At 42.6% G+C, this 25,896-nt stretch overlaps 1 protein-coding gene across 2 annotated transcripts; it reads left to right on the top strand.

The window, feature by feature from the left end:
- Nucleotides 1–3,489: 3,489 nt before the first annotated feature.
- C1QTNF3 (C1q and TNF related 3) lies at nt 3,490–24,030 on the top strand. Of its 2 annotated transcripts, none has more exons than XM_040977657.1 (6): nt 3,490–3,923; nt 8,069–8,180; nt 10,484–10,638; nt 16,709–16,838; nt 21,542–21,641; nt 23,493–24,030. In XM_040977657.1, exons 1-6 carry the CDS (start codon nt 3,621–3,623, stop codon nt 23,650–23,652), a joined length of 960 nt encoding a protein of 319 aa, XP_040833591.1. In that variant the 5' UTR covers nt 3,490–3,620; the 3' UTR covers nt 23,653–24,030. The 2 variants fall into 2 exon arrangements, with proteins under 2 accessions (XP_040833591.1, XP_040833592.1); XM_040977658.1 differs by having other exon boundaries at nt 3,533–3,704; nt 23,493–23,743.
- Nucleotides 24,031–25,896: the final 1,866 nt, after the last annotated feature.

Genomic DNA, 25,896 nt, shown 5'->3' with positions numbered 1-25,896 from the left:
CCTCCAGCTCACACAGATGACTCCTGGAACTTGGTTTTTACACATACATTCATACGCATCTGCACCTCTGCTGCTCGCAGTCCTAGCTGGACCCTTAGGGCTGGGACTAATGCATCTTAGGGGATGGAGAACCTCAGATATCCTCTGTGAGTTCTCACAGCCAGACACAGCTATGAACTGGGACAACATTCCCTCCCTAAGTTTGCCTGGGACAAAGTTTGGCTATTGTCCAGATCACACCCATAAGAAATTACTATGTCCAACACCTCCTATCACATCTTTGTTAATGGATATGAAGGACATCCTGGAACATATATCAGATGAAATGGTAACTATATGTCAGACTTGTTAATAGGTCATGTTTGTGTCATGCATTTTTATAGGAAAGTTCTGGAGTGAAGTAAAAGGGACCCATATTAGAAGAATAGCGACTCTTCTCTGGCCCAGATTTGCCACATGCCATCCATGAACATGGGCAGTTGGTTATATCCTTTCAGATGAACATCTCTTTATGGGCAAGATCAGCATTTTAAAAGTTGTTGTATATGCTGTCTGTATTTATTTGCTGAGATTGCCAAAGCAAAGTGCCACAGAAGGAAATGGATTGTCCTAGGAGGCTACCAGTCTGAGGTCAAGGTGTCGGGTCCTTTTGAGGACTGAAAGTGACCAATCAGTTTTAAGCATATTATCTGGCTTTAGGTGGTTTGCTGGCAAACCATTGGCATTGCTTGGCTTACAGAGGCATCACCCTGATCCCTTCCTTCACTCTCACATGGTGTTCTCTCTGTGTGGGTGCGTATCCATCCCTGTGTCCAAGGTTTCCTATTTTGCAAGGATACATCCTATTGAGATATACCTAATGACCTCATCTTAACTGGATCATCTATCGAGACCCTATTTCCAAATAAGGTCATCCTCACCAGTACTAGCGGGTCAGGAATTCAGCAACTTTTAGGGGATGCACTTGAACCTGTAGCACAGATTCTTCTGGGCAAGCTTCCCAGCTATAGAGCTGCCTTCTTCACCCTGCCATCAGCTTCCTGGGATTTTTTTGTGCAATAGCATAACATCACGGGTGGAAAATTCCTCACTGATGTCATGTGACTGGTCCCAGTCAAAAGACAGGTACACTGACGCTATTGTATGAAATGACCTTCAGTGGCTTTATGCACATGAGGTGTGTGTGAAACATAGATGGGTTTTATGTTTGTACTTGGATCCTATCCCAAGATATCTCATTATGCAAGTACAATTTTCCAAAATCTGTAAACGCCTGAAATCCAAAACACTTTTGGTTACAACCCTTTTGAGGAAGGGATACCCAACCTGCACTTGATTGACATAGGGTAAGTGCTCAGAAAAGTTTTGGGTATTATTACTATCCATTCCTTGAATCAGAAAAGCTAAGTAAATGATTCCTCATCGTGGATTCATGCTAGGGTCATGCTAAGAGGAGGACATTTGGCAGAATGTTGGGTTGCTGCAGGGCCGCTGGTGTTCCATATCAGAATGCCTGGTTGTGGGTTGTGTGCTGACGTCTCTCAGATGCTGGCATTGCAGGCAGTGGCTTAACTTGCTGTATCACGATTCCAGTCCCCAGTAAAAAAGAAATTTAAAAAAGGATGATATGGGGAAATTTCTTAAAACAACTGATAGTTTGACTTTACTCTATAACTGACAGAAATGATCCTAGAAGGAACCCTGGCACTGATATGTTTTTGAAGTCCTTGGCTTATTTTCATCTGCATTCATGCCTGAGCACCATCAGAATAGATGAAAGTACGAAGGGAAAGTCTGCAAGTGGTTGAAAGTAGTTACTTAGTCAGATAGGCAGAGCGTGGAGAAGCCTGATGGTGATGGCCACAGAAGGCACTTGGGAAACTCGTAACTTAGGAAGCTGGATGTCAGAGCCATTTCTTGTTTTGAAGTCTTCCTGTGCCATTTTTCCCCCAAGCCTCTCCCTGGTGGGGACATTGGGACAGTGCCCTGAGTCTTCCTTCCCACCACAAAGCTCCATCCCTTTGCTCACCTAGCTGATCTTCCCCTCCAGCTGCAGGTCCGTGATTGAAATTCGCAGGGAGCTCAGTGCTGGCTAGCAGCTTGACATGCTGCCCTTGCCCAGGCTGGTCACCACCAAACTCAAAGGATCCTCCAGCAAGGCCATTTGCCACACCCCGGCGCGGACTAGAGCAAAGCAGCTGACAGCTTTCATGTGTCCCACTCGGTGGGGACAGCTTGCTGTAAATCTCTGTAATCCCCAAAGCTCCTAGGCTTGGGGCCTGCAGCCCCTCTATTCCCCAGAATCACCTCCTCCTGCTATCATCAGACCAATCCTCTCTGTGGGTGCACATGGTTCCTATGATTGTTGCTGGAGTGGATTGGCCTAGCTGCTGTCATTCTCACCAATTCAGGGGACAGTTCTGGTTTTCAGGCCTCCTCACTGAGGGAAGAGGCCAGCTGTAAGGGGCTCCCTCACCTCTTTGTGTCCATCTTATCATCCGCAACCCTGGCTACTTTGAGCTCTTGCTTTCTTACAAAACCGCCTTTGTCCCCTTTCGCACCAGACACCTGTCACACATCTGCTAGAAGGTCTCCAATTGTCTCCAATGCTCCTGAAGGAAGGTGAGTGAATTTTTCAGTGAATGCATATGTATTATAGATGACATGATATATAAATAGAAGCAATGTTTAATGTTTAAGCTACTTAAAAGTCCCTCTTGAATCATTACTATGTAGAGGTTAGGAATGTTCGTCTACTTCTTGGACCATTAATGGAAGTGGAGTAACTGAAATAAAGGAGGTGGTAATTCTCTTGATTATCATCTACTTGGAATAGTGTGTTTGCTTTGGCACTTACCAGTTTTCCGATTTTAATCAAGGCTGAGTCAAAAGGAAACAAGTTGGTTAACTTTGACTTAACTTTGCAAGATCAATGCTAGGATGGAAATTTCTCTATTAAATTCTGAGACTGGGTGCTCAAATTCCACTTGGTGTCTCATAGTCAAGCGATTGCCTTTTGCTGCTGGCATCTGGTGTGGGGGGGAAATGAGTCCCTCTAAGTGGGCCAAAGTGGGGGAAGTAGTAGCTCCCCAACCAGAGGGCAAGCCTTCCCTTGATCGCCTGGGGTGGGTTCCTGCTGCCATTTCAGACAGAACTGATGCAGTTAAAGCCTGAATTTCCTGGCAAGCTCCAGGGTAGGTTTTTCCAAAAGGCATTTTAGACCGCGAAGGCACAGCCTTTCCATGTCTAATCACGAAAGCATAGCACTGGACACATGCTCTCTGTTTCCAGCTGTGTGTTTTCTCCACACTCCAACAGAAACGTGCCAAGGTGTGACATTTGTGAACTCCACCCCCTCACCCCCCCACCAACTGGGAACCGCGCACACAAATCTGTCCTGCCTGTGGTGTGGGAGAGTGATGAATGGGGGCCGTTCTGCCTGGGGAGGAGGGCGGCTGTCACTCTGGCGTGCTTGCAGCCTTATTTATTACATACCAAAGTATATAACCACCCGGCGGACTACAGCTCACATCTCCAGCCCTGGCATCTGCCCGTGGAGCCCACGGTGCCTGGGGCTGCCGCCGTCTTCCTGAGGAGGTCCGTGGCTCTGTTTGAGAACCATGCTCTGGAGACAGCTCGTCTGTTGGCACCTGCTGGCTTTGCTCTGCCTCCCATTTTGCCTGTGTCAAGATGAATACATGGAGGTGAGCGGAAGAGCTAACAAAGTGGTGGCAAGGATAGTGCAGAGCCACCAGCAGACGGGTCGTAGCAGCTCCAGGAGGGAGAAAGTGAGAGAGCGGAGCCATGCTAAAACTGGGACTGTGGATAATAACACTTCTACAGACCTAAAACCCCTGAGACCAGATGAGCTACCGCACCCCGAGGTAGATGACCTAGCCCAGATCACTCCATTCTGGGCCCAGGTACTCAGAATTCTCTTCTAAGGATTTCTGTGAAAGCCTAATGATTTGTGTTGCTGTTATTGTTGCTGCTGTTGCTACTGTTGCTGTTGTTGCTTAGATTCTTAGGATTAACGCTTGGGGGAACTGTGCTAAACTGCTTGTGGGTCTCTCTCTGCATTGCTCTGGGATCTGAGAGGGACTGTCGGTCTCTCTGGCAATGACGGTTCTGAGTGGCCTCAGCCTTACCCCATCAGAGAGGAGAACGGGACAGCGGACTGCTTCTCCTGATGTAGGAACTTGCTTTCTTTACTAGTCTGTTCATGGAGCACTGACCCATGGCAACAGAGCCAGCTCTGTAGACACTCATTAGCCTAACAGTTGGACTGTCTTAATCCTTCCCTGCAGGAGGCAGTTGTCCTCTGTGTCTGATAAAAACGATCAAAGTTCTTTCACTTTGATTTGTGACTTAACTTTGACATTTCCTACCAATCTTGTTTATAACAATTAGAGTAGTCTCTATAGCTCAGCCTATATGTTCAGACTGTTGGAAAAAAGAGTTAAGGAAAATAAGACCGTGCATGCTTAAAATACAAACCTTCTGGTGTGGTTGGCATCTGAGAGACACCAAGCAGTTGATGTGTTTCTCAGGGTGTAGTTCAGCATCTAGGGAAATCTCTTCAACCCTTGGAGGAGTATGGGGTGAGTTAATGTTTCAGGGCAGTGAATTACAAATTCATGAAACTTAATTTAAAACATGAAGAAAAGGAAGAAACAGAATTTGACTTGCCCTACAGGCCCCTAGTATGTTAAAAACAGATGGGGGCAAATAAGAAAAATTAGTTTGACTTATATGAACTTTGAAAAGGTAGCTTTTATTGCAAGAGTTGATGACTTTTATGCATTAACCCTTCAATCCTAAGTTTTTAATTCTGTGAATATTCCAGCAACATCTTTATTGCTCAGTTTAAATCTTTTCTTTAAAAGCTTTTATTTATTGATTTGAAAGGTGGGGTTACAGAGAAAGAAAAAGAGAGAGAGAGAGCTCTCCCATCCACTGATTCATTCCCCAAATGTCCACAATGGCTTTAGCTGGACCAGGCCGAATCCAGGAGCTGAAACTCCTTTCAGGTCTCCCTTGTGGGAGTCAGGGGTCTAGCAGTTGGACCGTCTTCTGCTGTTGTCCCAGCTACTTTAACAGGGAATTGGATAGGAAGTAGAGTAGTTAGAACTCAAACCGTCACTCATATGGGATACCAGTGCCATCCCAGTGTTATAGGCTACACCACAGCACTGGTCCTGAAAGTTGTAATAAATGTTCTATATATGGGATGTAGGGACTTAATGGGTATATAGGCCCTGGAAATTTTCATGTGGTTGAAATTTAATGAATTATTTGTTTATATATCAGACTAAGATCACACAGAGAACTCATTACAGATTTGGTACAAACCTAGGATTTTGTTTGTGTTGTTGCTTTTTCAAAATGTTTTTAAGAGAGGCAGAGAGATGCCAGATAGACACAGGGGGAGATAGCGCCCATCTGCTGGCTCACTTCCCCAGGTGACTGAACTGGGCCAAAGCTGCAGCTGCCAGCACAGTGCAGGACTCTCTTGTGGGAGTCAGGAACCCAACCACTTGAGCCGTCGCTGTTGCCTTCCAGGTTCTGCACTAGCAGGAAGCTGGTATCAGGAGCCAAAGCTGGCGTGTGGAGCTCAGATGCCCCGAGGGCCTAACACCTGCTCCTCACCTGGGCCTTCTGTCTGGACTACAGCACACAGCTAACTCCTGTGCTGTGGAGCTTTACTGCTCAAAGGGTCCTCAGAGAACTTGAAAACCTGCGAGTATGATGCCACTTGTAGATTGTCCTTTCATTTCCCAATCTTCTTGGCAGAAGGGTGATTAATGCTGCTGTGTTTTTTTAATGATAAAGACATTTGTACTTGAATCCAGGTCCTGGACTGAACTTTCCATTTCAGTTGATGGCGTCCTTCTTGGCTGTGACAATGGGAGGCCCGAAAGGCAGCAGAAGGCAGTGACAGCTTGTCACTGGTCATTATTTCCTGGAAACCCATACTGAGCTGTCCACTGATATCCATATTACATTTCTACTTCACCCCACTTCCTAGTTCTGGGTTCCTGAAACTTTTCAACCAAACGCCCAACAGGAGATCCTGGGAGCTTTAGAGTAACCCACATTCTGGTAGTTTTCAAGTCTATTCTGCCAATGGAGATGGAGACACAAATTGAGTTAAGGCTCATTTTCTAGTCTTCATTCCTTCCCTATCTCCTCCACCCCCTCTCCTTTTCCCCCAGTCATTACTTTCCTCTGCATTTCTTTTGCTTCTATTTTGTACCAAACTTTAGGAAGGGGACTAGGGAAAGATCAAGATAAACACACCTGTCTGCTGTTTCCTAAATCAATTTGATGAAGTCCACTGAGGATGACAGTTTTCGTTAATAGAGTTATATGAATTAAATTTAGTTTAATCACTTGGCAGTTAATTAACTAAACTTAATTTAATTCATGTAATTTCATTAACAAAAGTGTTCTGCTCACTGACTGTAGTTTTCCAATCTATTATAATACAAATGGTTCCTCTTTAGGACTTGCCCTCATGTCATCCCTTCTCTGTCCCTAAATCCCATCATTGGCAGAGTCCTGAATTTCCTGGGGATTAAAAAGCAGCATTTCAGTAGAATGAGTAGATCTTCTGGGTGATTATAGATGACGTTATTGTACCATGTGTTTTCCTGTATTAAAAAAACACACACACATAGAAAAGGATCGTAAATGTTCTCATCATAAAATTTGTTATGTTTATTCCCAGTGGATATTAAACAATGCACACAAGTATCGGATATCACATAAAACCCCATAAACATGTACAATTTTTTAAATAAAGAAAAATTTGAAAAGATGTAGTTCACATGATCAAAACAAGTCCAAGATATGTGGAACACTTCTTCCTGAGCCTGTATCCTTGTATGAGAAGGTGGAGAGATTCTGTGGGATCCCTGACTTTCCCAAGGCCATAGATCTTTCCAGTGGGAACAATTGCTTTGATTTTCTATCCTGTATTGATTTCCTAGAAGGCTTCCATAGACTCAAAGCCTGTGGATTGTGTGGTCTTGGAAAGCTGATAGCAAGAGTGGAGTTTGCTGACCAGTGCAGCTGCTGAGGATGGCAGAACCATGCCTGGGATGCAAACACGGCCAGTGTTCTCTGAACAGCTTCTTGAAAACTGTAGGAGAAAGACATGAAAGACTGAGAACCAAGGCCACACTCATTTTTGATTAAAAAGAAAACAAGCAAGCAGGATTGGGTAGCCTTCTCCCAATTTTCCACTGAGATTTCTACTGAGGGAGAACACTTGGATTTCAAATTTTGCTCTTCCTCCGCCTTATTCTTCCCCTTTCTTCTCTTGTCTTTCTTTTCATTTTTCTCCTTAAATGAGAAATTCCATGCTGTAATTTAATAATACACTGTTTTCAAAAGACCTTTGGATTATAATTGGTGTCTAGGAGAGTTTCCACGAGTTTTTTGCATGACATAGTTGAAAGGCAGGTTGCCAGTTTAGAGGAGAGTTCGAATTTAATAAGTTAAACCCAACTCTGGCCAGCCAACCCCCACCAGATCTCTCGCTCCTTGACAATAAACACAAATTTCAGAAAGCTTTCTTTGTATAAAGAAATATTTAACTAGTTCAGTGTCACATCAGCATATGTAGTACTTATAAATTGCTCATTAAACATGAGTTCAAACAACAAAACACTATTTTTTATTGTGAGACAATGAGACATACAAAGAGTGTAAACACATGCACGTGCATATGAGAGAACAAGCAGGTGCTTTTCTTGCCAAGTGCCTGCAGCGGGGCTGGGCCAGGGTCAAAGTAGGAGCTGCGAAGTCAAGCCAAGGTCATGTGGGTGGCAGCAACCCAGTCTCTGGGTGCCTGTGGCTCACATGAGGGTGTCTCAGTTCAATTCCCTCTTCTGGCTTCTGCCTCCAGCTTCTTTGACCCTCCCGTGCTACTGATTCTCCCACTCTAAATTAGCTTTCCTCATGTTGTTGTGTGTTGGTTCATGGGCCAGGGCCTGGGGCAATTAAGAAATCCTGAGTTTTCCCAAGCACCTTTCCCTGAAGCTTCTGTTTCATCTTTTTCAAGCCTCCACAAACTGGAGGACTGCCCCCAGACTGCAGCAAGTGCTGTCACGGAGACTACGGCTTCCGCGGCTACCAAGGTCCCCCCGGACCCCCGGGTCCTCCTGGCATTCCAGGTAAGGATGGGCAAGTTGCACTGCTAGTCTGATAGTATAAATTGTGTAGTATCACTACAGTGTCACAGAACCCCAGACACCTTGGGCACTCTGGTATACCAGGTGCATAGGCTGGGAGGCTCTTCCGCAGTAGAAAGTCTACACTATCAGATTTTCATTGGGATCTATTCTTAGTGCTAGCGTTTCTGCCACAGTGTGCTTTGTGCTTTACATTGTCTCTGACTCACAAGGGACTTGGGAAGCAAGGACAGGACTGGACTTGTCATGTTCCCAGCGCCAATCACTGAGCTGCACACCCTTCTGTGGGATTCTAGGGCCAGCTAAGGTTCCTTCCCTCAGCCCCGGGGTCCCTCCAGGCTGAGCCATCTCTGAGTTGATTTTCATGCTTCCTCTGACCTGGAGCTCCATTACTGTCCTCCAGCATGTGCAGTGCTATGGCGTGACACCAAGGCCCTCTGAACCTGGAGTTCAGCCATATCTACCTGTGTGTGCTGACGCCCCCATGCTCTGGAGAGGTCTTGGAACTTGCTAGGACCCCAGGTCAGCTGAAGACACAGAACTCCAAGATTCCCTTGATCCCAGGTGATCCTAGGACTTCCAAACCTAGCTGGGGTGGTGTGGACAGCATTTCTTCTGTGGATCCAGCCAGGATCTACTTGATTTTCTTTGACCCAGGCCCACTGATGCTAATATTTATTAAATGTCTTTTGCTTTTGTAAATATTTTAGAATAGTCTTTCACATGAAACCAAATTTATAATTAGAAAGCTGTCTACTAAAGTATGATTCCTAGCTTGGAGTTTGTGTCACTGCTCAGCAAGGACAGCAGCTCGCAGGTGCAATGATGTGGAGCCAGGGGTTTCTATGCTCCTGAAATATTTTCATCTGTAAACTTGTTTTTGTTCAAAGTGGACAGGCTGGCCTTGCTTAAATGTTTCCTAACAAGAAGTGGCTTTGCCAAAGAACACAATAATCTATAAACAAATGCCAGAGTTTGGAAGCTTGGTTTGATACCTGATCAAAGGTAGAATGAAAAGAAATAGTAGGAGGCCCAGAAAAACAAAGGAAAGTATAGAAGTGATTTATTAAAGTAGAATGAAGACTTGAAATTTTTATCCATATCTGTTTTCAAAATTATTGTTGGATTTTGTAATCAAGGAAGTATGCCATCCCCCAGTTACAAAAATGATTCAAATCCTTTGAATAAAATTTGAAAGATAGTGCTGGCATTGTGGCACTGTGCACTGAGCATTCGCCTGCATTGCCAACACCACAAATGGATATCAATTAGAGTCCCAACTGCTGCATAGCAGATCCAGCTTCTGGATCTGCACCTAGGAAGGTAGCAGAAGATGGCTCAAGTGCTTGGGCCTCTGCTGCCCACATGGGAGGCTGGAGGAAGCTTCTGGTTCGTGGCTTCAGCCTGGCCCAGCTCTAGGCATAGGGGTCATTTGGTGAGTGAACGAGTGCATGGAAGATCTCTGGTTCTCCCTCTCTTTCTGTAACTTTGCCTTTCAAATCAGTAAGTAAATAAGAAAATAAATCTTTTAAAAAATACTTCAAAGAATACAATAGAATATAGAATTGTACAAAAATGGCATTTTATCCATTTAGGAAAGCAGCACTATAGATATTTGTATGTAATTTATTTTCATTTTATTTTCCCCTGTGAATACACACACACACTATTTTCCCAAAACTAACATTATACTTTCTTTTTTCATAACATTCTAATCTGAAAACATGCTGGAAGTCATTGTATATAGCTAAATATTTTCACTTAAAAATGTGTTTCTTTTAAACAGAAAAAGAGAGATTTTCCATCTGCAGGGTTGACCCTTAAACGGCCTCAACAGTAGGGCTGGGTGAGAAGCCAGGAGCCTGGAGCTCCGTCCGATTCTTCCCTAGGGCTGGCTGAAGCTTGAGTGCTGCGTCATCATTCAATGCTTTCCTGGCACTTTTGCAAGGAGCCGGGTCAGACATTGAAAGCAGCACTCCGATGTGGGATTCGGGTCTCCATTTAACATTTCACATCTTTTCATCTGAGGCTTTTTTTTAAAAAAAAAATAGAAAAACATGGGCTTGGAAACCGTGACGTACCTAAGGCTATGTTTTGAATCCAAAGCTCCTTTTAAGAGTGGGACAATGTGAAGACACCCTTGGCTGCACTTGACGTTGTTTCATGTGGTCCCCTATTCCTATGGAGTTTGGGTATTTCTGAACTGGGGGTTATATTCGTCTAAAGGTAAGTGGCAAGCTTGAGTGACTGGAGTTTCCTCCCCTGACACTGTCTGCTTGTTTTAGGAAACCATGGGAACAATGGCAACAACGGAGCCACTGGCCACGAGGGGGCCAAAGGTGAAAAGGGAGACAAAGGTGACCTTGGGCCTCGAGGGGAGCGCGGGCAGCATGGCCCCAAAGGAGAAAAGGGCTACCCTGGCATTCCACCAGAACTGCAGGTAAACTGGGCACACCTGCAAGCCGCCTTGATGCTGCGTCCCCTGCATGCCGCCCCCACCCCCTCCACCCGTGGCAGCTGAACGTTTGGCCTCTGGCTTAATTCTTCCTGAACCTTCAGTCAGTCCAACTCATCCACCCTGCAGGGTGAAAGGCTAATGCAATCCAAACAAGGAGTTTTCAGCTCCTTCTCAGGAAGGCAAACCAACCCTGTCAGCTAATCCATTTTCCAGGTGAGAAGATGTGCTAGAGAAAGAAGGTTTGCCAACCTAACTGTGTAAATATTTATGTATATATAAGTAGATATATAAAGAATACATAAAACAGAACATAATATTTTAGTCATTCATTTTATCACATTTATATATTTCAGTCACATACATGGAGATTATTCATATAGTTTTCTCAGGTTTTTGGACGTATGTACAGTTTTTATGTGCCTTTTTTAATTTGAATTATCCACTTATAGTTTTCTAAAACAGGAGATATTTGTTTTAGTGTAAAGTTTCCAAACCCATTTATAAGGTTACAATTCTGCATTTTATCCTGAGTTCAGCCATATTTTTTATGTTTATTATTATCTTAAATTATCCCCCAAAGTATCTACTTACCTATCTACTTATCTATCTATTCAAAAGATAGTGTGATAGGGAGAGACAGAGATTGTCCATCCACTAGTTCACTACCCAAATGACTGCAACAACCAGGGGGGCTGCACCAGGCCAAAGTCAGGAGCCAGGAATCCCATCACGGTCTTCCACGTGGGTGGCAGGGGTGCAAGTATGTCTGCCATTCTCTGCACAAGAGCAGGGAGCTGGTCAGAAACGGAGTAGCTGGGACTTGAGCTGCAGTCCTGCGCAAACAGCAGGTTAACTCCGCTGTTCCCAAACACCGACCTTTAGAGGATCTGGATCTTTAAGATTTGTATTGCCAACATCTAAAACTTGTAATTATCAGGGCAAATTGCCAAGCAAAATTGCTAGCTATGGGTTATTTTTTTTCTTGGGTGGGGGAACCAATATGTCTTTCTTTTTTCAATATAAGTTTATTTCATTTTTGATGATATTTACATAGGATGCATGCCTATGTGAACCACCGATTAGGGTAGAGTGGGTTGAAGAATGGGGGAAAGTGGATAAGACAACTGTTTCCAATCTCCTTTTTTCTTCCTGTATCTGGGGAAGGCGGGGAGGAAGGGGAGAGGGCTGCTCCCAGCAGCCCAACCACATCAATACCCAAGGATGGGGGAATGGCCACCTGATGTCATACCAGGGTCCCCAATGTGGAACTTGTTCAAAGGGTACTGCTTACTTGGTTTTGATAGCTCTGAGATGGCATTGATTTCGTTGTTCCAAAGTTGAGGAAGTCCTTCCAAGGTCCATTGGCTGACATAATCCACCTTAAGTGTCTCCATTCACTCAGATACTCAATGTCAAAGTTTGGCAGGGAAAGCTTTCAATTTGTTCTGCTCTCCATGATACTAGACGTCCTCTGCAGGCGTCAATGAACTTGTTGTCTTGTTTCCCATGTGCATCTGGGCATGCTGTCTGCTGCACAGGCTTGAACAACTGAGGAGTCCCAGTTCTGACACATGTACTTCATGATCAGACCACAGACCCTGTGATTGGAGTTCTGAATCCAGTGATCCACTTTGTGTGTTGAGGGGGGATTCCCCAGAGACACCTCACTAGATGTGACCCCAGGCCTGACCCCTGTGTGTGCCAGACAATGCAGGGTCCAGCTCAGTCCATCGCCCACATCACCCTATACACACATATTGGTGGTTGTGGTTGCCCAGTCAGTTCTGTTCCCAGCCCCATTTTTATGCAAACCAATGGATGCTGCAGCCAAGTTCAAGCCTGCCCACCACACACTTGGCCCTCACAGCAGGAATTGCAGCCTAGTGGGGGCTATCCCCCAAAGTCCCTACCAGGTCTGCCCCCAACCCCAGCTCTTGTGCATACCGATGTATGCAGCAGACTGGTCCAGACAATCTCATATCCCATTTGGCTCTCGAAAACATCAATAGGTGTTGGAGCCTAGCTCAGCCTGACCAGTCCCACTATCCAGCCCACATTCATGCTGGCAGATGCCACTGCCTGTTCAGCCAGGCCCTCCCCCAGCTCTGGTTCTCATGTTCACCAGTGGGAGCTGCAACCCATCAGAGGGATGCTCACAGTTTCCCTGCTAGGCCTATTCTTAGCCCCAGATCATGAACTTTCCAAGCAGTTCTGTGGTCTAGCCTGACAGGACTTGCCCCCAGTCCTAGCATCTGCTAGCCAATGCTGTGGTAAAACCCAACCAGCCAGCACTTACTCTGACTCATGCATGCACCAGTGGATATGGTCGCTTAGCCCAATCTGACTCTCCTCCTCCCAAACAGGCTACTGGATTTTTTAGCCCTGCCCAATCTGGTCTGACCCCAGTACCAGCTCTCACACTTACCAGAGGAAGCAGTGGCTCAGCAAGGGAGTTCTCATAGCCCCTCTACCTGGCTTGCCACTACTCCTCCTGGGTCTTACATGTACTGGTGGATGCCACATCCCATTTTGGTATGTCTCACTTTATCTCCGCATTCACCAGCAGGTGCTGCAGCCTGGCTTAGCCTGTTCTGCCCCCAGTTCCAGTTCATGCTGGTGGGTCCTGCAGCCTAGCCCAGCCTGGAATGTCCCAGTTCCAGCTCTGATGTGAACTGGCTGGTGGTGCAGCCCACTTGACCTGTCCTGCACCCTGTCCTTATTCTCACATCTGCAAGTGAGTGCTATAAACTGGTCCAGCCTGATCAACCCGTAGACCTTATCCACATGTATGCTGGAGGGTTCTATAACCTGGCTGGTCTGGGCTGCTCCCACCTTTGGTTCTAGTGCTCACCTACAGGAACTGTATTCTGACAGAGGAGTTCTCCAAGCTCCTCTATTAAATCACCTCCCAGAGGCAGATCTCATGCACGTGGGTGGATACTTGACCTAGCCTGACTTGGCCCATCTCCTATCCTGGCAGATACAGTGGCCTTACTTGACCAACCCACACCCATTCTGGCTCTTACCATTGGGTGCTACAGTCCAACACGGTCTGGCTCATCCCCAGACCCAGCTGTTACATGGATCAGTGGGTGTCAAGACCTAGCTCAGCCAGCCCTACCCCCATTTAGGCTCTTGTGAGCACCAGTGAGTACTGGAGCCTAGCCCAGTCTGGCATACCCCAGACCCAGTCCTAGTCCTCCAGTGGTGTGTTGTGCCCACCTGGGGTCCTGTCCACCTGCCCAGGGCTCATGCATGCTCAAGCTTGCACCCCCGACCATATCTGCTGGCATGCCTCCCCCACTTTCTATATCTTTAAAAAAGATCAAATAGGCAACATGCTGGCACACTGGTATAGTTAACACAGATTTGGCATTAACCAGATACAGAATGCATGCTAAGTGTTAACTGCTTTGCTCCCAGCAGTGTAACACTTGCCTCGGTACAGTGCTACCTAGGCAATTGACTACAGCTGGGGGGAAGCCAACATTTTAATATTAATTCTTCCAAGGGACTTCTATCAATATTGAAAGCCTAGTGTTTTAAAGATTAAAATTTTGTAGTTAAAATAAAGTAACTGAAAGAAATGCCTACAAATGTGAGACACTTTTAAATAATTTAAATATAAAGCAACTTTTATATTTAAGAGATCAAGTAGGAGAGATTTTTGCGTATTATATGATAGCTGTTTGACCTTGGGTAAGTTTTATCTTTCTTCTAGGCCTCATTTTTTTTTCACAAGTGTGAAATAAAAGGTCCTAGGTGCTTCTTTAAACTGCTTTTAGCACTTTTTATAACTTTTGATTGAATGCTGTTTAATCATTTCAGCAACATGGGATCCACGTGCCAGCATAAAATGACAAGGATCTGGAAGAGAGATGCCACTCAGTCAGATGAAGGTCTAATAAGATGGACATTGGATATGTCAGACACAGTAACCCTGTTGGTGCTTGTACCGTGCTGAAAGGCTGCTGCACAGCGGACGTCTGTGCAACCGTGACATTGCCCTTACCCTAAACCATGGCACAATCCCTCGGGAGGACTCCTGTCACATGGTGTTGCAAAAGAAGGAAATCTAGTCTCATGCAGTTTGTGAAGGGGAGACCCTCACATTCTCTGCAGAAAGAATCCCATAGTGTTAGACTTTATTCATCTGATTCACGTAAGGCTGCAGTGGCTCCTGCGGAGAGAGGATTGGCATTGGCTTTCACAGATATCTTTTCTCCGAGGGTGGTTGCCAGCAAAGGCATTCATCAGCATTTTCTAAAGGTTCTTCTAATTATCAGCAGTTTTTATTTAGTAGTATTTCCAACAGGAGTTAAGTTGGTGCACAAAGTGAAGTTATAGCAGTGCCTCACTCTCTGCTTAGCACTGCAGACATTTGAAATCATATGGAATAACATGTTGAATGAGCCACTTAGAACTAATACTGCTGGGACCCAATCTCCTGTCTCGGAATCTAACCAGATGATTTGTTCCCAGACTCCTAGGGCCCTTTGGCTACTATCAGGAATAGACTTCTTAAATTCTCTTTACTGATCTTTTAGTGATTGACCAGAGGCTTTTGGAGTTTCATAAAATATTTGTAACCAGTCCCAGAAATAGCTTCTGTCACCCACTCGCTTCTCTCATTCCCTTAGTCTAAATTAATGCTCCAATAAGACATTTTTAAGCCAAAATCATACCCAAAAACTTTTATTTTTTCAATATCCAAATAGATTATTAGCTTTATTAAACCATTTTTGACATTTTAAATAGCTCAAAGCATTCCCTTTCATCTCTTAAAAATTATTCATACCTTTCCCCTGTAAAATAACTTAGAAAAGAGCTGTTCCAAAAAAATAATGTCCAGAGACGATTACTTTCAAAATACAGTTACCCATCTTTACAGATGTGTGCGCATTTAAACACATATATGATTTTAAAATGTTAGGGAGATGTAGTAATATGATTAGCTTATTTCATTAATGATAAGATGTTTTAAACAAACATCAACCAATATATCTTTTTAAAAAAACTATTTATTTATCTTGAAAGTCATAGTTACAGAGAGAGGGGAAAAACAGAGAAATCTTCCATGTGCTAGTTTATTCCATGGATGTCTTCAGGGGTCAGTGCTGGGCCGGGACAAGGTCAGGAGCCAGGAGTTGATCCAGATCTCCCAGGTGGGTGTAAGGCTCTCACACACTTGGGCCATCCTCTGCTGCTTTTGCAGGTCATTATCAGGCAGCTAGATCACAAATGGAACCTCCAGGCTATAAACTGGCAACTGTAAGGGAGGCCAGCATTGCCAACAGTGGTTTTACAGCTTCAATGCTATCCCCAAGTTCTATATCTTTAAAGTGGATCTATCTTTTATCCAAATACACACGGATTATGTGCTCATTTGAAAAAAAAAAAAGTAAGTTCAATGAAAAAAATAAAACTTTCCCATGAAAAGTTTACTGAGAGCTATTATTAATAATTTTGTGAATATTCTTACAAATATTTCTCTCAGCTTGAAGAATTTCACTCACATAAATACATTCCAAAAAGTCTGCTATCAGGTCATAATGATCTGTGTTATTTGATATTTTTAATTTAAGATGTACTAAATACATTTTCCATTACATATGTGTGTATGTACATTTGGATCAATATCAAGGATTTTCAAAGTGTGTTTCAATAATCTATTCAAAAGGAAATTAACAAATTATTGGGGAAGAATAATGAAGGGTTAACAAAATTAAAAAACTATTGTAGGGTTTCTTCAATCCTTTAATATACTAATATGAATTTGATAGCTGCAAATGAAGAATTTTAATGTCCAAAAGTTCGTTGAAGACTCATGTCTTCTAAAACATATTCAGAACTGTGGGTGTATGTGATCATTCTAATAGGTTGGATCTTATAAACATGTTAGAAATTGCTGTAATTTACTTACTTATGTGTCTACCAATGGATATTTCTTTCCAACATTCCTTTGATAGATAATTCTGTAATAAACCCATTTATGTAAGGAAGTTATTTAAGATAAAATTCCTATTCATTGACCAAAACAATCTTTTCTTAGATTGCGTTTATGGCGTCTCTGGCAACTCACTTCAGCAATCAGAACAGCGGGATCATCTTCAGCAGCGTGGAGACCAACATCGGAAACTTCTTTGATGTCATGACTGGTCGATTTGGGGCCCCGGTATCAGGTGAGCTGCAATCATGCTAGACATGGCAAAAAGAAACAGAGGGAAGAGAGAGAAGAAAGCCTGAAGGAGGCAGGGAAGACGACAGGGTCGAAACACTTTCTGATAAACAGCTCATATGGATTTCTGCTGGATCTGAAAGTAAATGAATAGGATCTGAAAAGACAAGTACCATTTCAAAAATATGGCCATGATTATTAAGATCAGTAACTCAGCAACCAAACCAGATAAGGGCACAGTGCTCTGTTCTTGGAGAAAAATTCTCACACCTTTGAGGTGTTGTAACCATGTCCTACCATTGTTCTCACACCAAGAAGGGCAGGATCCAGTTCTTTTGTTTTGTTTTGAAGAATGTTATCTATTTGAGAAAAAGAGAGGGAAAGTGAATGAGCGTCCACGCACTGGCTGATTCACTGCCTTGAATGCTTGCAAGGGGTGGGCCAGTCAAAGCCAGAAGGCAGGAATGCACCCCAGGTCTTGCACCGGCATGTCGGGAACCCAATCCCTTGAGCTCCCCGCTGCCAAACATCTGCATTAGCTGGGAAACCAGGAGCCACAGCCCCAGATCCAGCGTAGACACTCTGCTCTGGGATGCCAGAGTCTTAACCAACACTACCAGGCTCAATGCTCACTCCTAAGCCTTTCAATTAAAAAACAAAACAAAAACTAAGCAACATATTTATGTAGTTTAAAACAGTTTATACAAATGGGCTTTCTTTCCTTTTTATATAAAACCTAGGCCACTTTGAATTTTGATTGTAACTTGCTTTTTTTCTTTTTTTTTTTTTTAAGCTGACAATATATTTTGGAACTTTTTTCACATTGTTTCATCTTTCTATCTTATGGTGGGATGTTCCAGAGCATATTTTCTTATTCCCTTATTGCTGGACATTTGCAATATTTTCAGGGTTTGTTGTTTATTAAAAAGCAAGACTGCAATGATTGAGTCTGAGTATACCATGTTGAAGGGAACATGTCAAGGTATGCCTGTTGGCTGAAATAATAGCAGTAACATTGCTAGGTGAAGAGATGAATTTATCAATAAGATTGATTGGTTTTGCCAAATTGCTCTGTGAGGCTGTGCCGGTGTAGTTCTGCTGTCAGGATATGAAAGTGCTTATTGCCGGAAAGCCTCATCAATAAATTATGCTTTCGAATGATGTCTAGACTTAGGCAAAAAATGCTATTTAAGAAGCAAAAACTTTTTACTTTGATATAATTTTGGAAGAAGTACAAAAATATTATAAGTCATTGTATCCCCTTTAGCCAATGTATTGTTAGCATTTTATACACGTGCATTTTAAAGTCTAAAATGAATAAACCTATACCCAGTAATATGACAGAATATGGATTCATTTCAGATTGCCGCAAATTTTAATTTCTTTTCTAATGTGTTCTTTTCGACCTGAGACTCTTGTATTGGTTCTTTCCTAGAGGGGTGTACGTCACTAGTACATTTTAAACTCCTTATGATATTTGTCTACATTTTTCATATACTGCATGATAACATTTCATCTTGGTGACTTACTGATTGGGATAATTTTTGTTGGGTGCTGTCTGTTTTTTAAAATGAACTGAGACTGTGTGGGTTGGATTTGCTTAGACCACCATAGGTGTGGCTTTAGGCAAACTTCCCAGGTTTGGAACTAACTCAGTGGCCAGAGGTTGGACTGGTTCTTTTCAGCATGGCCTCTGTGTGTGTTTTCCTGGTGGGATCTCATTTTCTCTGCCTCCCCAGATTGCGCTGGATTCAGGAGGACTTCTGAGACCAGTCTTAGACTTGCCAGCTCCTCTGCTTTCAGGGAGCTTGTTTTTGCTGGAAGCTTCTGAGAGCTGCACTGGTTTCCACATTCTGTGCTTTATCTGTTAAACTTTCCCTCACTCACAGCCTAGTCTTCACCTAAGTTAAGCTCTCAGGAGCTCCTTTTCAGCAGCTACACTTCAAAGCAAGTGTTCCCTGGTGGGGGTTAAAAGTTTCCTGGCACAGTTTGAGATCTGCTCAGAAACCGTTCCCAGTCCCAGGACTCCCTGTGTGTGATTGTAGCACTTACAGGATTCCAGATGTCTAAGTTCGAAATGCTAAGCCTGTGTTCAATAAATGGCATTAGAGATTTACTACTTTATTATAAAGTATGGTTTGGGCTAGATGATCTCACTCAACTGCAGTTTAATGCAAAAACTTAGCTAACATTGTTAAGTTAGGTATATTAAATGTATGTTCCACTTGCTGATTTTCGGTTTACAATGGGTTAAGCTTTTCCGGGTGTGATCCCATTGTAAGTCAGGGGGCATTGGTGTTTGAAGCTTTATTGAGATTTTGGTAGAAAATAGATTCTGGTTTTTTTTCCCTTTCAATTTCTCCTATGTCTGTACACAACACCCAAATGGAAAACAAAGAAAATGATGGATACAGGGATATCTTACATTTGTGACAAGTGCTATTAATGTCTGCCTTGATTCACTGATCTACTCATTTGAAGTAAGCCAAATGAACTGATATATGAGGTAGTTTGAAGGAATCTTCCATCACCCTTCAGTCGGCTTTAATGTGTTCATATGATTGTCATATTTTTACTCTGAAAGTTTATGTTACGATTTCCCAGTGGTTGTTTTCTTAAACATGATCTGTACCACTAACTGTAGACTTGCCTGGTTCTGCCTGGTCAGTCATTTCCTTGTTTCCACTGATTTCAGTTTTCTTTGTTTCCACCGACTTAGTTGAAAATCAAGACTTAGTTTCTCAACCTCTCTTGGGTGGGATATCATTCTGATGACCATCACGCTCATGTTAGCACCACAGTTTACTATTTGAACTCATCCAGTAGATTGCAAAATGACCATCTTATACATTTCAGCTTGGATGAGATAGAAGAGGTTGATTTCTATAATGACAGCTCCACAAAGACCTGAAAACCGCAGTGTGAGTGTGATGTCTGGCTACAATGCCAGCACCTGGGCAGAAAGCCAGTACTGGCTATCATATGTATTCACTTCTGTGGTTCTCATTCTAGACATTTCAACATCTGGTTTCTTAATCTACACTTTTGAAACTCTTTTGTAATCTATTTTTTTAATAGTGCTCATCATTTTTGAGGAAAATTAATATTATTTCCTGTCATTTTAATTTCAACATTATCTGAGCCACTGAAAATTGTGTGTGAGTATGGTTTAATATGAAGACTTATAAAATGTGGAAAACCCGGACATACATATACCATTCTTTTTAAATCCTTTAATTGACCTACTTTGATTTTTCATCTATGGGTCAATCTCTAGGCATGTAAGTAGATGTGATTGATTTATGTGCAATTTGCTTTGTTGTTGGCGCACTGAAATTGTAACTTTAATTTGGTTTGACATGACTCAGAAACAGATGAGTCAACATGGCATCTTCTCAGTCTCCATAGTAATTGCACTTATGGAAAAGAAATAGGATTGGTCAGTCAGTTTTCTTTTTTTAAAAATTTTTTTTAAAGATTTATTTTTATTATTTTTTTATTGGAAAGGCAGATATACAGAGAGAAGAGACAGAGAGGAAGATCTTCTGTCCGATGATTCACTCCCCAAGTAACTGCAACAGCCGATGCTATGCCAGTCTGAAGCCAGGAGCCTCTTCTGGGTCTCCCACGCGGGTGCAGGGTCCCAAAGCTTTGGGCCGTCCTCGACTGCTTTCCTGGGCCACAGGCAGGGAGCTGGAAGGGAAGCGGGGCTGGCAGGATTAGAACCGGCGCCCATATGGGATCCCGGGCGTGCAAGGCGAGGACCTTAACCACTGCGCCACCGTGCTGGGTCCTAGTTTTTTTTTTTTTTTCTTGATGTTAGTTTACCTATTTTTTTCTCGCAGGCATTTTAGTTAAAAATTTCACATGGAAATCAATATGAGCTTGATGACTTTAATTATTTCTCCTTTCCAAAATATACTCTCAAATCCAAGAATATATGGAATTGGGAACATTTTTCCTTCTAGCATTTCTTTATAAATTCAATAAAAGAACTTTCCTACTGGCATTTGGAGTATGTCAGGTCATATTAAATTGTTTCCCACGAGTTGCCCTCAGGTCTAGTTAGAAAATTCACACCTTTCAAAATATATTGGTCTTTTTTAAATCAGGAGAATACAGACTTTTATAACAAGATCACGTGGCAGTCACAGTTTGATATCTCTGCTTATTATATGTAATTTCACTCTTGAACAATGAATGTGAGAAATTATTAGAACCGTCCCTTTGAAATGATTAAACCTTTATTCTGTGTTACCATATTTCCTTAGTTTGGGCCCACACCTGTGGTGATTCTAGGCATCGGTTGTAATGCAACATTGGGCCATTTGTCAGGTCATGGAGTACATCGTGTGTTTATTCTCTGAGCTGTCTGTACCTGTGACAGCTGCTGCTGTTAACCAATACCTATTAAGAACCCTTTGTTGGTGGACAAGGTAGTGAAATGTAGTTCGTAAAGGACTTTGTCTTCTTGACAGGGATACATAACACACACAATAAGAAAACCTCAAACGTCATAAAGAATGTTCAAGGGGCAATGTGCAATAAAATACAGATATAGAGATACTCAGATATACAGAGGCCAAACATGCCACATAGACTATCCACGAAAGAAATGTGAAATCATTTGGCACATCTTCCTGCTATCTTCAGCTTCTCTATATAATATGTTCATCTAACACTGGATAAATACCTGCTTTTTTCCAGGAGTGTATTTCTTCACCTTCAGCATGATGAAACATGAGGACGTTGAGGAAGTGTATGTGTACCTTATGCACAATGGCAACACAGTCTTCAGCATGTATAGGTGAGTGGTCTAGCCTGGCCAGGGGCTCCAGAGTGTGACCATTGTTTGCTCGAAGGGCATTCCAGCAGCAGAGCCCTTCCCCAACTCTTGTCCTCAATGAGAGCATCCACACAGCAACGTACGGCCAGGTTATCGCCCATGCTTGGGAAGAAATAAATTTGATGAATTTGAACATCAGCAGGTTTATAATAGATCTTGAGTCATCCACTAGCACCTCTCTTCTCCCCTTGCCCAGGTATTAGGATTTGCTTTGTATACTTAACTTTTCTCTCTGCCATTTCCTCTGCTTTCCTAATCTTCTTCTCCAGTACCCTGAACTTAGTCCTTTTGGACTTTGTCCACTGTTGTCCTGGGCTGGCAGGTTCTGAGATTTGGGAATAGGATTTCTCTTTTCAGGCTGTGTTGCTCCTGTGATATTTTCCCTAGCCACCTGGCCTGGATCTTTGGGAAATAACGGAAATAACACACTTTGCTCTGGGATTACCGTGGAATGTGTCAGAGTGGCAGTGAGTCAGTGCTTCCCCTTTACTTACTGGGATATGAGTCTCCCGATCCCACCCAACTAACCCAAGGGCAGCAAGGAAACAGACTGCACCTGCCATGGGGGAGGGCAGCGTAGATTTGAGGGAACAGCTGGCTCTCTCTCTGCATCTCTGATTCTTCTTCCCACACTTAGAATGCACATCTCCTTGTCTGTCTTTGTTCCTGTGGGAGATAGCCTAAACTACCAATTATGTGTCAAGTTTGAAGCTCAGGATTGGACCATACAAAATTCTTCAAGTTGATTGCTTATCTGTTGGCCACCTGATTCTGTCTTCTAGGAGAATCTTTATTTTTTTCTGTGGACACATCTACAAGGTGCGTAGGTTTTCTCGGGGCTGTTTCGCAGTCTATTTGCTGCTGGTGAACATTTGAGGGCTAGCATTGCAAGTCTTTTTAAATCCAGGTTTGTGTCTTCAGGGCTTCCATTTCCTGAGCTGTTCGTTACCAGTTACCTCTTTTAGTATACCCCACCTGATGCTTGTCTTGACCTATAGTTTGTCTGTTATCCTTCATGACCCCGTATTCTCACGCCTGTCTCTCAGTTTCATGGTACTTACTACCATGCCTTCTAAAACAACAGATTTGAGCAGAAAGGAGACATTTTTAACCATTCAGGTTGTGACACAGCTCTGTTGCATTGAATAAGCCATAATGGGAAAACAATAAACTTTGCTCTTGCAGATATAAAACTCAAATGACCTGTCAACCACATTCATCCTCAACTCTCCAGGTTCTATTTACTTATTCTGTTTCTAACATGTCAGTTCTTGTCTGAGCTTATCTTTTGTATAAATATTTTTCTAAAGGCGGCAGATGGTTTTTTTTTTTTCTAATCACTTTTATCAAGTCTTTCGTCTGAGTTGGCCACGATATGCAAAAAGTTTGCAACTCAGTATCTGTTTTTCCATTGCTGCCTGCATGACCTTGAACTAATGCAACATTTCATTTGAGTTATGGCAACACTCTCTTTTAGTGCCAAATTCTAGACTAATTATTGAGGAGCCTAAACTGTTGCAACAAAGACCTAATGTAATGACTCAAACCTAATAGAACTTTCCTTCCCATCAAACAGTCCAGAGTGTGAGCAGTTCGGGGGAAATATTCCAGGTTGGGTCACGGTCAGAGCTTCTCCACACAGCTTTCAAGGATCCAGGCTCCAACATACAATCTCCAAGGTCATCTGAGTCACTTCTCACCTGTATCCCATGCCCATACCTAGAAGCACGAGAGAAGGAGATGACAGGTGCTGGTGAGAAATTTTCTGTTCACTATAAAGACTAACCAGTGTGTGCCTCTTTTTCTTTCTAGCTATGAGACAAAGGGGAAATCAGATACATCGAGCAACCATGCGGTGCTGAAGCTGGCCAAAGGGGATGAGGTTTGGCTGAGAATGGGCAATGGCGCGCTCCATGGTGACCACCAGCGCTTCTCCACCTTTGCTGGCTTCTTGCTCTTTGAAACGAAGTAAATACATGAATAAACTAGCTCCACTTTGGAGAACACTTGTAGGTGAGCTGGGATTATTATATGAGGAACAATAAAGTTGAGGATTCTAAAAATCTGTTTTTTAAAAATTATTGGTTATAATGCTAAACATGCTACAGGCGTACCAATAATGTTAAAGACTCGGGCACAGAGTATGAACCAAAAGATTTTTCAGAGAGATGACCTGAGCTAATATACTACGCCTTTATTACTCTTCCCTGGTACCTAAAAGGGAGTTCTCTCCTCTGATGCAGACTAGAAATTTTTATTCCCATCAGGAAAAGTCATTTGAAAAAACAAAGTTTTAGTTGCTCTGTTTTTAAGTTGGTGCCAACTTTCAGGAGCCTCTGAAGTTCTTAGTAGTATTTCTGAGAATATGATTCAGTGGTCATGATGGAGTTGGGCTAAGAAAAGAGGTACTTGTCGGGATCTGAGTGGCAGAAACCTCTTAAAGTCCAAACTGGGAAGAAACAGTGATCCACTGGGTAGGGTTAGTATTCCGCAAATCTGGGTGTTGTCTAGTAACTCCATGTGGCTTTTAGATGACAGAAGTATTGATGAGGTCAACAAAGAACTGACACCTCTTTTAAAAATGTGTTTCTGTTATTGCGTCTTGACTTCTAATGGCTTGTGCTTTTAGCAATAGAATTTTCTCATGATCCAGACTTTGGATTGTCAGTCTGGTTGGTCATATTGTGTTTCTGCAGCTGCAAGGGCTCTTTGATGACTCTGGTCAAAAGGACCAGTTGTCTCTTGAGTATACCATTGTCTGTCTTCATTCACAAAATACTCAAAATACTCCAGTATATTATCTTCTACACACACTATGTCACGTTGAAAGTGCCACAGATTCAATTCTATGTGATCCAAATAATATCTACAAATTTAAAGATATTCCATTAAAAAGACATGTGCAAAACCTTTTGGTCAATAAAAATAAATATGATTTCCTGTATTAGCCTGTATTACTCTGTATAACCAATATTCACAGAGCAACTTTATATGTACCAGGTATTGCAAGGATGTGCAATACCTGGTATTGCCTCTCTTTCCCTACCCTAAAGTCTATTCTTGGAGGAACAAACTTACGACCAGAACAACCTTCATAAGACTATGCCATGAGTTCTTTAGAAAGTATCCAAAGGTGGTACCCCTAATTAATTAATTTATTTTAGACAAAAGCAATATCATGGGCATATATATTTACTCTGGTGGCAAACCATATTTAAAATGAACTGAAGAGAGGCTGGTCTGAAAAAACGCATGCAATGAATTCTCTTGGAAATAAAGAGTCCTTCAGGGATGGGGGTTGGGAGAAAAGGAGGAAGCCCTATGGCCACAAAATTGTAAAACAGAAAATAAGAATACTAATACAAAATGACCCAGTTTAAAAAATAAAGAGCCCTTCTGTTATTTTAAACTACAGATTTCTTACTGTTACCTCTGAGGCAGACAAAACTAACGAGGACCTGTGTTAACTAACACAGTAACTAACATGAGGCACCCCTCATGTTCAGTTTACTTTGGATCTTTTCCTTGATTCAGAAGCATTTTTAAATTTCTGAATCTACATGTAATGCTATTTTAAACTGAATGGATATTAGTTATACCTGGCTTGATCAGAAAATACTTTGTGATTTTGCATGTTTTTCTTTCTTAGGCTTTGGTGTCAGGTTGAGGCTTACTGTGAACAAATATCACAGATGTTCATAGACATGTACTGCCATTAGATAACTGAATGTTCCATGTTGTCGGAAAGGATGGGTCATAGCTGAGCAGCATATGTTGCTTAGTGCCTGAAAGGAGGATTTTGGAATGGCTTTATATAAAACTGTAACAAGAAAAATGTACCAAGTAATATGTTCCATGCTCCTGGCCTGTTGCCCTACACTCCAGTGTGAGACTGACCAGCTTCCTGCCACTGAACTGCTTGTCTTCAGTTAACACTTGGTTTACTTAGTAATGGTCCCCAATTTTAAGTTTGGGGAGAACTTACACTTGTGGAGTAAGTTGGCAGTTTGGATATACTACCAAGAAACCATACTTAAGTGAAAAGGCGAAAGGTCTCAACAAGCTCCTAGCTGACTTCAGATCGCCTGAGCTCTGGCTGCTGTGGCTGCTTGGGGAGTGAATCAGCAGAAGGAAGATCTTCCTCACTGTTCTCTTTGTATATCTGCCTTTCCAATAAGAAAAAAAACAATAAAATCTTTTTTTAAAAAAAAGCAGA

Source organism: Ochotona curzoniae, unplaced genomic scaffold (genome assembly GCF_017591425.1).
Source record: "Ochotona curzoniae isolate NIBS_2020 unplaced genomic scaffold, NIBS_Ocur_1.0 contig_2754, whole genome shotgun sequence".
Taxonomy (NCBI): domain Eukaryota; kingdom Metazoa; phylum Chordata; class Mammalia; order Lagomorpha; family Ochotonidae; genus Ochotona; species Ochotona curzoniae.
The sequence above is the reverse complement of the archived record's forward strand: the minus strand, read 5'-3'. Positions and strand labels throughout refer to the sequence as shown.